Genomic DNA, 12,500 nt, shown 5'->3' on the forward strand with positions numbered 1-12,500 from the left:
AGAGACTGAGGCAGTGTATCAGTCCTGACACGGCGCTCAGTTCTGCGGCTATCAGCTCACCCATGATCGACCAGGTCTCTCTCTCTCTCTCACACACACACACACACACACACGCACGCACTCTTCATTTTATTCATTTTTTTTAAAACTAATCTCAGTGTTTTATCTCCTTGTCTTCGCCATCAATTTGAAATTTTAGTTGCACTGCTTTAAAGCATCTTATTATTAAAAATGTCATGTATACTTTTTATTGCATACCAATTATTTATTACATACCAAAGGGACATATATTTCATTTTTTTTCTCTCTTTTATAGACAGGATTTAGGGAGTTGTGCACGTGTGTGTGTGTGTGTGTGTGTATGTGTGTGTGTCAGATTAAAGTGTGATTTCTATTCTGGAAAATATGTTATTGTTGTATGAAAATTGCAGTATGAAAGACAATAATTCTGTCCTTCCTGTAGGTGTTTCACTTTGTGTGTGGGAGTCTGGTGAGGACGTCAGCGTTGGTGGAAAGGGAGGTGTGTGTTCAGGCTGATCCTAAAGCCATCACGCTGGCCATGGCCCAGCAGCAGCACAGAGCTGAGGTCAGCACGCGTACACCACTTTTCCATCAAGAGTGCAAATAAAATTGAATTGAATTAATGTAGCGTACGCAGCAAGCACAGTTCATTAGCACGTTAAGTGTGACTCGACCCAGCCAAAGACTGAAAACAGAATTGTTGCGGATGATAAATTCCATCTATTTTACAAAATCTTTTTCTTCCTCATGTTGTTCCTTGTCACTTGTCACCTCTCAATTTTTCATTACAGAGTGAAATCCACATCTAGATTTCTGTAAAGGTGTGTAGTTTTGAATTGAATGGAATTGAACTGAAATGTGCTTTCTCCGTGCAGGTCCGAGTCGAGGCTTTGCGTCAGATCTCCTCTTTCCTGGCTGAGATGGAGGAGAAGACTGACGGCTCTACAGCGCCCCCACGTTTCCCAGGCCTCCTGCAGTCAGTGCAGCTGCACTTCCTGTCAGGCTGCTTCGGTCTCGGAGCTCCGGTCGCAGGCAGTCCGGCGACACCCGGTGACACGATATATCACTACACCGTAAGAAAACAAGCCAATCCCAAATCTGTGATAAATGATTGTGTACACCTTGCACTAGTAGGCTGTTAAGCACTCTGTGTGTGTGTGTGTGTGTGTGTGTGTGTGTGTGTGTGTGTGTGTGTGTGTGTGCGCACAGGCTGGCACTCAGTCGGCCTCTATGAGCACCCAGAGAGAGCTCCAGGCAGCAGCACACACTCTCTACCAGCAGGTGGTGCGTGTGCTCAGGCAGAAAGTAGCTGTGGAGAAAAAGCAGAAAGGTAAAACAAAAAAACTTAAACTGTATTACACCACAGCGCCGCTGAATTCTAAATACTGATTGGTCAGAAAGTGTTGGATAATTTTCTGTAACTGCAGCTCTGACAGTAGTGCAGCTGCACGTCACAGGTTTACATTAATGCGCTCGTTTTATTACGCTACCGTTTCTATAGCAACAGCTCATTCACAGAGACTTGTACAACAGACACTCCCCGAACACGCATTAAAAAAAAAAAAACATGTAGTCGTTGATATGGTGAAGTTTTCTGCAAGGAAATGTTTAACATATTAAACAGTTATGGAAAGAGTCTCCAGTGTAAGCGCTTCGTAACAGTTTGAATGAATGAAACTAATGAATGAATGAATGAATGAATGAAACTAAAAACCGCAGCCTGTCATGTTACAGAGAAACGGCAAAAAGCTTTATGCTGTACGTTTTCTGACAGAGGATTTTACGCTTTTTGCGGTTTCTCTGTAACATTACAGGCTGCGGTTTTTAGTTTCATTCATTCACAACTTCAGGAGAGAGAGAAAAAGGAGAGGCTGGTGAGGGAACGACTGTTTATAGGTTTCATGGATGTTCCACAAGATTAAATGTAACTATAAACTGATAAAAAGTATGACGTGTCGTTCTTTAATAAATTGAAAATTGTAATTGTTGACAAATTTCTGTGGTATAAGAGGAATAAAACACTTTATGGTGGTAACAGTAACTCATCACACCAGTCTGTCATTGATTGTTTTCCTTTAACAGCATAAACAGAGCGTTTTCTTCTTTCTTACCTAAATGTTTATAGAGTTGCGATGCTGTGTGAGTATGTTAATAAATATTCACCGAGTCTCTCCCTACTCAGGTTCTTGCCAGCAGCTGCTTCTGGCCGCCGTATTTGCCCTGAATTTCTGCTACGAGCCGGAGGATCTGGTGCTGCTGGTCCGCAGCGGCCTGCTCGAGCTGCTCTCGACTCTCACCCAGAACGCCTGTGTGTTAGTGAACCATCGCTGGCTCGCCTCCTCCGTCTCAGCCAACGCACTGATGAACGGTGCCATGAGACTCGCATCAGCACGCCTGCTCCAGAGTCTCGTCATAGCAGCCAGGTGACACACACACACACACACACACACACACACACACACACACACACATACATCACATCATATCATATCACAGAGACTGTGGAGAAGTAAAGTCTCGTTATAGCAGCCAGGTCACATACACACACACACACACACACACACAGACCACATCACATCACATCAATGAGACTGTGGAGAAGTACTGATCTGATTTCTGATTTCTTTCTAATTAGGTTAATTTCTGCTTTATTTAATTAAACTGAAGCAAATTGATTTACAGCTGTCTGAGAAATCTATATTTAGAATGATAATGCATAGTGTGTGTGTGTGTGTGTGTGTGTGTGTGTGTAAAAACCCCCAGCTCGTGTGAGGGCTCCTTGCCGCTGGACGTGTCTCAGGCTCTGATGGATGTGATGTGTGAGCAGCTGCAGGGTCTCTTACACACCTACCACCAGCAGGAGGCGCCGGAGAGCAGCACACAGTGTGAATTAGAGCACGACCCCGCCAGTGTAACAGCCAAGCAAGAGAGTGAGTCAAAACATTTAATACCCTACCCCTACACTCTACCCTTAACCTTAACCACCCTACACGTAACCTACCCCTACACCCCACCCTTAACCTTAACCACCCTACACGTAACCTACCCCTACACCCTACCCTTAACCTTAACCACCCTACACGTAACCTACCCCTACACCCCACCCTTAACCTTAACCACCCTACACGTAACCCACCCCTACACCCTACCCTTAACCTTAACCACCCTACACGTAACCTACCCCTACACCCTACCCTTAACCTTAACCACCCTACACGTAACCTACCCCTACACCCTACCCTTAACCTTAACCACCCTACACGTAACCCACCCCTACACCCTACCCTTAACCTTAACCACCCTACACATAACCTACCCCTACACCCCACCCTTAACCTTAACCACCCTACACGTAACCCACCCCTACACCCTACCCTTAACCTTAACCACCCTACACGTAACCCACCCCTACACCCTACCCTTAACTTTAACCACCCTACACATAACCTACCCCTACACCCTACCCTTAACCTTAACCACCCTACACATAACCTACCCCTACACCCCACCCTTAACCTTAACCACCCTACACGTAACCCACCCCTACACTCTACCCTTAACCTTAACCACCCTACACGTAACCCACCCCTACACCCTACCCTTAACCTTAACCACCCTACACGTAACCCACCCCTACACCCTACCCTTAACCTTAACCACCCTACACATAACCTACCCCTACACCCTACCCTTAACCTTAACCACCCTACACGTAACCCACCCCTACACCCTACCCTTAACCTTAATCACCCTACACGTAACCCACCCCTACACCCTACCCTTAACCTTAACCACCCTACACATAACCTACCCCTACACCCTACCCTTAACCTTAATCACCCTACACGTAATCTACCCCTACACCCCACCCTTAACCTTAACCATCCTACACGTAACCTACCCCTACACCCTACCCTTAACCTTAACCACCCTACACATAACCTACCCCTACACCCCACCCTTAACCTTAACCACCCTACATATGACTGACCCCTAACCTCAATACCTTAGGCATAATTTATTCCTACGCCATACCTTATCATGATACACACCACTGTCATTAATGAGGCAGTGGTATGACGTGTGTGTGTGTGTGTGTGTGTGTGTGTGCGTGTGATGGCACAGTAGGATCAGAGGCATCTTGCAGTAACAAAGTCATGGAGTCGCAGCTTGCGGACTTTCTAGTCTTCCTCAGACGCGTCCTCTCACCATCAGTGACCAAAAGAGTTTCATCGTTCTCCAGGTGGATCGACCCTCTGATGACCATCATCTCCTGCCACAGCAGCTCAGGTAGCAACGGCGGGGAAAAAAACATTATTTTGTAGTTTTAAACTTGATAAGAGTAACAATTTCACTGCACTAATGTTCATTTTAATTTCGATTCTAATGCACACGTGTTCCAGGTAATCCTCGCTTCCATAATCTCCGTACCAAGCTGTTGGCGTTCCACATCCTCGAAGCCTTACTTCCAGCCTGCACAGATTCACTGCAGATGAAACAGGTGAGAAAAGCTACAAAGTCAATCCTCTAGCCACGTCTCCTGATTCTTAATGCTGTTTTGTCATTTTTCTTGCAGATAGTTGATCAGCTGTTCGGTCTTTTATCCACCTACATGTGGGAGGAACCTCTGGCCTCCGGGAGAAATCTGGAAAATAGGAATATAGACAACGTGTCTGAGAGCTTAAAGAGGGTACGAGTGTGTTTTAGAAGTTTTCTGATCAGTAGAAGGTGCTGGTCGCAGCTATTTTTAATATTCTATTAATTTATTTTGTTTCTCTGGCCAATACATAACAGTAGGCATGACTGTACTCACAGCCTCGTTGTGTTTTGTTGTTGTACAGCAGGAGAATCCATGTTTTGGTTGTATTTCAGGAGAGCAGTGCCGAGGACGAATGCATTCCCATCGGAGATTTCTCCTTCGACCCTCAGAAGCTGCTCTGCTGTTCTCTGGAGAGCGGGAACGTTCTCTCTCACGGTTCGGGAGGCAAAGGTTACGGCCTCGCCACCACAGCCATCACCTCCGGCTGCTTCACCTGGAAGGTACGACTAAATAAGAGCACGTTAATTGTTCAGTGCAGCTGAGTGTGAATATAACCGCAGCTCTGACAGTAGCGCAGCTGCACATCGCAGGTTTATATTAATGCGTTCGTTCTAATGCGTTATCGTTTCTATAGTAACAGCTCATTCACAGGGACTTGTACAACGAACGCTCCATATAAATGCATTTTGAAGTAAAATAGAAGGAGTCTCCAGTGTCAACGCTTTGTAACAGTCAGATGTAAAGCTGTAACTTTAAGTTTTCCGACATCTTCAGGACAGAGGAGTTTACACTTGTGGTTTCTCAGGAACATAACAAGCTGTTTTTTGTTTTGCTTTGTTTTGTTTTTTTTAACAGGAATTAAGTTGTTTCACGGATGTTCCACAACATTAAATGTAACTATAAGCGGATAATAAATTAATAAATAATAAATTAAAAATACAATCGATGGCAAATTTCTGTGGTATAAGAGGAATAAAACATTTTGGGACACACTGTTATGTGGTAACAGTAACTACAGTTTCAATAACAGCATGACACAAAGTGTCTTACTCATTACCCCTTTTTCTTCTTCTTCTTCGTCTTCTTCTTCTTCCTCTTCTTCTTCTTCTTTTGCTAGCTCTTAGCCTTTTCAGTTGACTTTATTTTTGCTCAGGAACGTTCGCATGTATAGCATCGATGCTAATAAATCAAATTAAACTGAAACCCGTTCTTTATCCTTCCCACCCAGTTTTACATCACGAAAGAGAACCGAGGGAATGAGGGAACGTGTATCGGAGTGGCACGCTGGCCCATCCGCGACTACAACCACCGCAGCACCACGGACATGTGGCTGTACCGCGCCTACAGCGGCAGCCTGTACCACGGGGGTGAGCTGGGTCGCGCACTGCCCTCCTTCACCCAGGGAGACACCATCACCTGCATCCTGGACATGGAGGCCCGGACCATCTCCTTCGCCAAAAACAACCGGGTCAATACATTTTTTAAAAAAAAATTCGTTTTTACAGCAGAAGGACACGGCACGTACGTTAGCAAAGCGAAAAAGTTTAACTTGATACCAATGAGATGCGAACCAAGGGGGCGGAGCTATCCTTCTTTTTTCCCGTGTAGTTTATGTGGTTATTATTTTTATTCTGGTTCCAGATATTCATTCCTGTTCATGAGTATTTTCACCATTTTGTTTGCGTCAGATATAGCTCTAGTAGACAGCGATGCATGTTATAAGCATTTCTCTCCAGAATATTAATTATTAGCATGAACATGTTTGATTTCTGGTCAAGAGGATGGTGTTGTATATATTCTGTAGCTGGCTATGTCATGTGTGTGGACATATCACATTAGCCTGGTGCTACCAGTGAAACCATGGCAACCAGAAGTATATTAAAGACGCCCACTAGCTGAGTAAACGCAGCACTCGTGCCCACTGCTCATGCCCAGTGTACTGAAATTAAAATGACTACATTATATCTGAACATAATTACTGAGTACTTTCTAATGTCACGCTTTAACTCGTCACTAGTCATTAATTGATTTTATTGTACGTGTTAATTGGCAGTCTCTTTGCCATGGTTGTAACGTTATTCTTATGACTCTCTGACACGCAGGAACCCAAGCTGGCGTTTGAGGGCGTGGACGCTACAGAGCTTTACCCCTGTGTGCTCTTCTACAGCAGTAACCCAGGAGAGAAGGTGTGTTTCTGTCTGCTTTACTGAAGATAATGAATTCAATTTTTGGTATACATTGTAGTTTATATATTGGAGTTATTTAATACATAGCTGCCTTTTTATGATATCTGTCCAGACAATCCTCCTAATTCCCAATTCTACTCAGGACGTTTCCATCCTGGAATTTTTTCTGGAATAATCCTGACTTTCATAATTTAATGATGAGACACTGAGATGGAAGGTGTTGATTATTTTTCTACAACAGCAGCTGGTTCTATTACGTTATCGTTTCTATAGTAACAGTTCATTCACAGAGACGTGTACGGCGGACGCTTCACATAAACTGATTAAATTGCTGTGGTATAAGAGGAATAAAACACTTCAGGAAGTGCTGTTATAGGAAACCAGTGGTTTCAGCGGAAAGCCGAGATCTGACTCTGAAATCTTTTCTGTCTGTAGGTGGCGCTGTGTGACCTGCAGATGCGCGGCGTGCCCGGGGACGTTTTGCCCGGTGACCCCCTGTGCTGCCCGCGTGCGGCCGTGCTCCTGGAGGCCACGGTTCAGCTCCTGAGGCGACTACATCACACCAAGGCCTGGACTTCACACATCAACCAGTACATGACCCAACGCCTGGAGCTCATCAGCGTCGTAATGAGGGAGGGAACACAACACACACATGGTGAGCATACACACAGAGTGCTTACACACTATCTATCATCACATGTGCAGCTATACACATCAGATACTATCAAACACTGATATTTGGAATTATTTGCCATCAACTGCCAATTTTCACCATTAAATACCCACATTAACTCAAACATTAGCTTTTAAATGTCAATATTTGTAGTCAGTGTCAACTATCAAACACAAACACTCCATGATTTGCCATCAAACACTGACACAGGCGATCAAACACTAATATTTGCCATTAAACCTCAACATCTGGCATTAAATTCTAGGGTTCAACGCCAGTATTCACCTCCAAAGTCCAACATTTGGCATCAGCCACTAACATCGCCAATCATTTGCCAACAAAATCTAAGTTCATCCACTAACCACCAACATTAACACTGACATTAGCTTTTAAATGTTAATATTTGTAATCAGTGTTGACTCTCAAACACTAGCCACCAGAATTTATCATCAGATGCTGACATTGGCAATCAAACAGCAACATTTGCTATTAAACCACAACCTTTGCATCAAACTCTAGGGTTCGAAACGAAACGCCAATATTTACCTCCAAATTCCAACATTTGACGTCAAACAGTGTTTCACCTGTGAAAAGTAACGTAAACAAAACATAAAAAAATGGACTGGATGAACAGGTGAAGTCAATGGCTGAAATGTTATCCTCAGTGCAGACAGCTAGGATTGAAAAGATTTTCCGGATTGGATTGTGTTGTTTTTGTCCAGGAGGCGGCAGTAAGGAGCAGGCCGATGGTGGAGAGGAGGTGGAGCGGGAGTGGAAGGTGAGGAGTCCTGACCTGCTGTGTGACAGCCAGCTCGGCGTGCTGTGTTCGGACGTGTGGCCCGTCCTGGCTCTGATCGGAGGGGTGGACAGCGGCCTGAGGGCAGGAGGGGCGTGTCTACACAAACCCAGCGGGCGCCGGGCCACCCTGTTAGGGGTAGTGAAGGAGGGCAGCAGCCTCGCTAAGCTGCAGTGGGAGGAGACTGATCTGACTGTGAGGTAAGAGTACGAATACACAGACAGAAACGCATTATAAATCAGGAATAAACACTCAATGTCATGCTGTTATAGGAAAATAAACAACGACGGTGTGCTGTGATGAAGCAGAGTCACTGTTACCATCCTGAAAATGGTTATTTTCCCGTAACAGCACGACACGGAGTGTTTTATTCCTCTTATACCGCATTCACTCTGTCCTGTCATCCGTCTCACTCGCTGCCATGAGAATCGCTGCGATCTGGTCCTCTGCATCTTTATTTCTTTCCTTTTTCTGTCCTTTTCTTTCTCTTTTTTATTCCTAATCATTATCCTTTGTTCTTCTTTTTTCTTCTTTTCACCTCTTTTTCTTTCCATCCTCCATATTTTTCCCCTCCTCATTGTCGCCTCATTGTCTTTCCATCCTTTCCTTCCTCACCCCTCCTTACTTCCCTTACATTTCCATTAATCTTTCCTCTCTTTCTTCTTTTCCTTTTCCTTTGTTCTCCGCTGTTTCGTTCCTTTCTTTTCTCCTGATCTCTTTTTATCCTGATTTTTCTTCCTCTTTGATCTTTTCTCATCCCTCTTTCACTCGTTTCACCCCTTTCCTTTTTCCCTCCCCTTTTTTCTCCTTCTTCCTCCTGCCATCCTCTCTCCTCTCTCACCTCTCTCTCCGTCGTACTCTCACTAACTCAAAGCTTCCTGAATTCTTGGTCACCCAGCGACACTCCGCTCTCGTCCCTGGAGCCGTGCGACGTGCCTCAGCTGGACGTGTCGCACTGCGGCAGCTTCACGGCCTCCACCATCTTCGATCTCATCCTGCTGACAGGCGTGCTCGAGGAGGCGGAGCCTAAATCCAGAACCAGGGCACGAGCGCATTCTCGCAAGCAGACGGGGTCGGAGGGTGGAACCAGGAGCGAACTCGAGAAGAAGCTGGACGAGGACATCACGCGTGTCATCATGCTGGACGAAGAAAACGACACAGAAAAAGACGAGTTCCAAGAATCCATTAAAGTCCCAAAGCTTTCCGGAGAAGCGCAGGAAGGTGCATCCTACACGGCGCAACAGAAAGCAGACATGTTCGCCCTGGAGCTGCGTGCCATCCGGGTCTCGTACCTCCTCCTCGGAGCTCTGAAGTCTCTGGCCGTGATTCTGAACTGCGCCAAGTTCACAGACCTGCTCCTGGTGCCCAAAGTGGAGACGAGCGGCGGCGCAGGCAGCCCCGAGCAGTCGAGCGCCGAGCTGCGATCCGTGCTGCAGTTCCTGGTTCGCAGCATGGTGAAGTGGGCGGTCAGGCCGTGTCCTATAAAACAGCACGTCACCATGTCTGATCTGGAGAGAGCGCAGATTATGATCTTTAAAGGAGCTTTATGCAGACTGCAGGACGATGGAGACAAGGAGAATAAAGGTACGTGATCCGTCTCTCAGAATTCCGGTTCACAGCACAGTGAGAAAGCGATTCGGCTCTGAGTCGAATCAACTGCAGGAAGTGACTCAAACACGCCACGTGTTTTGGGTTACAGCTCATATAATGACCATGTCATGATAAATTACGTCACAACGAGATATCGACATATCATATTGATGTTAAGATTTTGTACTTAAAACTGTAAAATATATTTTTTAAATGTTCTCTGTACATAAAATTGCAATTTTAAAATTATTATTTTTGTAGACATTATATGAATCGTTGAACATTAAAAAAAAAATAATGGTACATATCGTGTATCGTAGAAATGCCTTCAAAAATCGTGATATGATCATTTTGTCGTATCGCCCAGGCCTAGATGTGATACACACAAAATTTATTAAACTAGTTATTTGTATATTTATCTAATTATTTCTTGACCGCTGGCTCTGTGTTTTTTTTTTTTGGTGATTTTTGTGATTCCTACACGCGCTTGTTTATCGTTTTCCGCCTTTGTACTGTATTTCTGACAAAGGAATGAAAGAGCTTTGCGAGCTTTACGTTTTCAGCCCTTCATGCAGCTCAGATGATGTTTTTATGAAACCAGATGAACCAGATGAACCAAAAGTATCAGTTTCGATCTGAAATCAGACTAAACCGAGCTAATAGTAAGAAAAATGTGATCAGGACGTCCCTGCTGTTTGTATACAGCATGATGAAATAAATGTTCTCCTTCTATTTTTAGCTCTAGGCACAGTGAGCTAAAGAGACATTGTGTGAAAATTTCTCTTTTTTTTATTCTCTGTGCTACAGTTAGTGATATTTTTCATATCCGTTGCTCTGTAACTGAGTTCACCACATCGTTGATTTCCACTCCGCAGGTCACAGCACGTCTCAGCCGGTGTCCCAGTCTTCCAGCTCCATGTCTCTGCACAGCAACGCTTCCGACGCGACCGCCGTGTTCGGACAGTCAGCTTCGTCCTCCACCAACGACCTGACGTCTTCCCTCCTCACCGCTTTACAGGCTGACGGCTTGGACAATTTTAACCCTTTCCTCCCCATCAGCATCCTGCAGTGAGTAGAGGAGAGACACACACCTCCGACTGGCACAGAAACGCTTCCTCAATAATTATCTTACCTCAATATGCACTCTTTAATTGCTCTTTCAGTTTCAAAAAAAGTGATTACTTTATTCAGTTACATGCGCGCACACACACACACACCCCCACACACACACACACACACACACACACACACACACACACACACACACAGAGTCAGCTGTCTGATGTGGCTGGATGTGTTTACTCCAGATCAGACAGCTGCACAGATGAGACTCACACTTTGGTGCCTGAGGATGAGAATGAGAGAGCAGGTGAGTGTGTGTGTGTGTGTGTGTGTGTGTGTGTGTGTGTGTGTGTGTGTGTGTGTCAGGAAAAGTGGACATGCCTGTGTGTACACTAACCTCTTTAACCCCAACAGCATGTTTATCTAAACGCTGACATCTGCACGTTCTCTGCAGGAGAGAAGCCAAAGCAGCGCTCACATTCACAACAGCACAATAAATTATCATTTTTATTACAGTTTTAATTGATTGAAAAGGGTCTTTCTGCTAATCGCATTTTCAGTAAAATATTAGTAAAGGATAAGCCTATTTTTTGATAAATAATGCCTTGTGCTTTCATATAAGCAACACGTGTGCAGATTTTCTCACATACAATTGAAGTTATATTCTGGAAAATGTGGTGAATTGATAGATAGATAAATAGATCGTTTAGGATTTTTAAAGGGTGGAGGAGGCCGGAGAGAGACGGGAGAGAGGCGGGGGAGAGAGATAGGTGAGGCAGGAGAGAGACGTGAGAGAGACGTGAGAGAGACGTGAGAGAGACGTGAGAGAGAAGTGAGAGAGAAGTGAGAGAGAAGTGAGAGAGGCGGGAGAGAGGCGGGAGAGAGATAGGTGAGGCAGGAGAGAGGCGGGAGAGAGACGTGAGAGAGGCGGGGGAGAGAGATAGGTGAGGCAGGAGAGAGACGTGAAAGAGACGTGAAAGAGACGTGAGAGAGGTGGGGGAGAGGCGGGAGAGAGGCGGGGGAGAGAGATAGGTGAGGCAGGAGAGAGACGTGAGAGAGACGTGAGAGAGGCGGGAGAGAGGCGGGGGAGAGAGATAGGTGAGGCAGGAGAGAGACGTGAAAGAGACGTGAGAGAGGCAGGGGAGAGGCGGGAGAGAGGCGGGGGAGAGAGATAGGTGAGGCAGGAGAGAGGTGGGGAAGAGAGATAGGAGAGGCAGGAGAGAGATGTGAGAGAGGCAGGGGAGAAGTGGGGGAGAGGCAGCAGAGGGGCAGCAGAGGGGCAGCAGAGGGGCAGGATCTGTGCTGATGGCTGAATGTGGCCTCTGTGTCAGTGTGGCTCATGCTAGCAGCTCTTCTTTCTCTCTGTTTGCATGTGTGTGTGTGTGTGTGTGTGTGTGTGTGTGTGTGTGGCCTTTGCAGGCGCATGGTTCTGGCTCGCTTCCCCACACTGGCCGGGCTGGTCCACAGCCCCATGTTGCCCCCGGCGATCAGCCTGGTAGGCTCCGCCCCCTGCACAGGATTCGCTGAGCAGCAGACGAGCTTTCTAGAGCCGTGCGGTCAAACCAGAACTCCTGTGGGTAAGACTTAAGAGGACAGGAGGAGAAAAGAAAAGAAAAAAAAAAAACAGAGCAC

At 45.7% G+C, this 12,500-nt stretch overlaps 1 protein-coding gene across 12 annotated transcripts in view; it reads left to right on the top strand.

Annotated features, from left to right (window-relative positions):
- Positions 1–12,500, top strand: part of LOC113535724 (probable E3 ubiquitin-protein ligase HERC1) — a 66,953-nt gene that overhangs the window by 26,980 nt on the left and 27,473 nt on the right. For 7 of the 12 annotated variants that reach the window (XM_034311077.2, XM_053240191.1, XM_034311084.2 and 4 more), the window contains exons 26-42: positions 1–74; positions 464–586; positions 897–1,094; positions 1,231–1,351; positions 2,204–2,444; positions 2,785–2,951; positions 4,147–4,311; positions 4,425–4,522; positions 4,598–4,711; positions 4,894–5,061; positions 5,790–6,029; positions 6,664–6,747; positions 7,183–7,402; positions 8,143–8,416; positions 9,091–9,800; positions 10,682–10,874; positions 12,288–12,445. The exon at positions 1–74 is cut by the window's left edge and continues 42 nt beyond it. In XM_034311077.2, the coding sequence (XP_034166968.2) occupies positions 1–74; positions 464–586; positions 897–1,094; positions 1,231–1,351; positions 2,204–2,444; positions 2,785–2,951; positions 4,147–4,311; positions 4,425–4,522; positions 4,598–4,711; positions 4,894–5,061; positions 5,790–6,029; positions 6,664–6,747; positions 7,183–7,402; positions 8,143–8,416; positions 9,091–9,800; positions 10,682–10,874; positions 12,288–12,445 (3,348 nt within the window). Of the gene's footprint in view, positions 75–463; positions 587–896; positions 1,095–1,230; positions 1,352–2,203; positions 2,445–2,784; positions 2,952–4,146; positions 4,312–4,424; positions 4,523–4,597; positions 4,712–4,893; positions 5,062–5,789; positions 6,030–6,663; positions 6,748–7,182; positions 7,403–8,142; positions 8,417–9,090; positions 9,801–10,681; positions 10,875–11,113; positions 11,176–12,287; positions 12,446–12,500 lie in introns of all 12 variants that reach the window. The other 5 variants (XM_034311085.2, XM_034311086.2, XM_034311080.2 and 2 more) reach the window with 3 other exon arrangements.

The sequence above is a fragment of the Pangasianodon hypophthalmus genome, chromosome 15 (assembly GCF_027358585.1).
Source record: "Pangasianodon hypophthalmus isolate fPanHyp1 chromosome 15, fPanHyp1.pri, whole genome shotgun sequence".
NCBI classification, from domain to species: Eukaryota; Metazoa; Chordata; class Actinopteri; order Siluriformes; family Pangasiidae; genus Pangasianodon; species Pangasianodon hypophthalmus.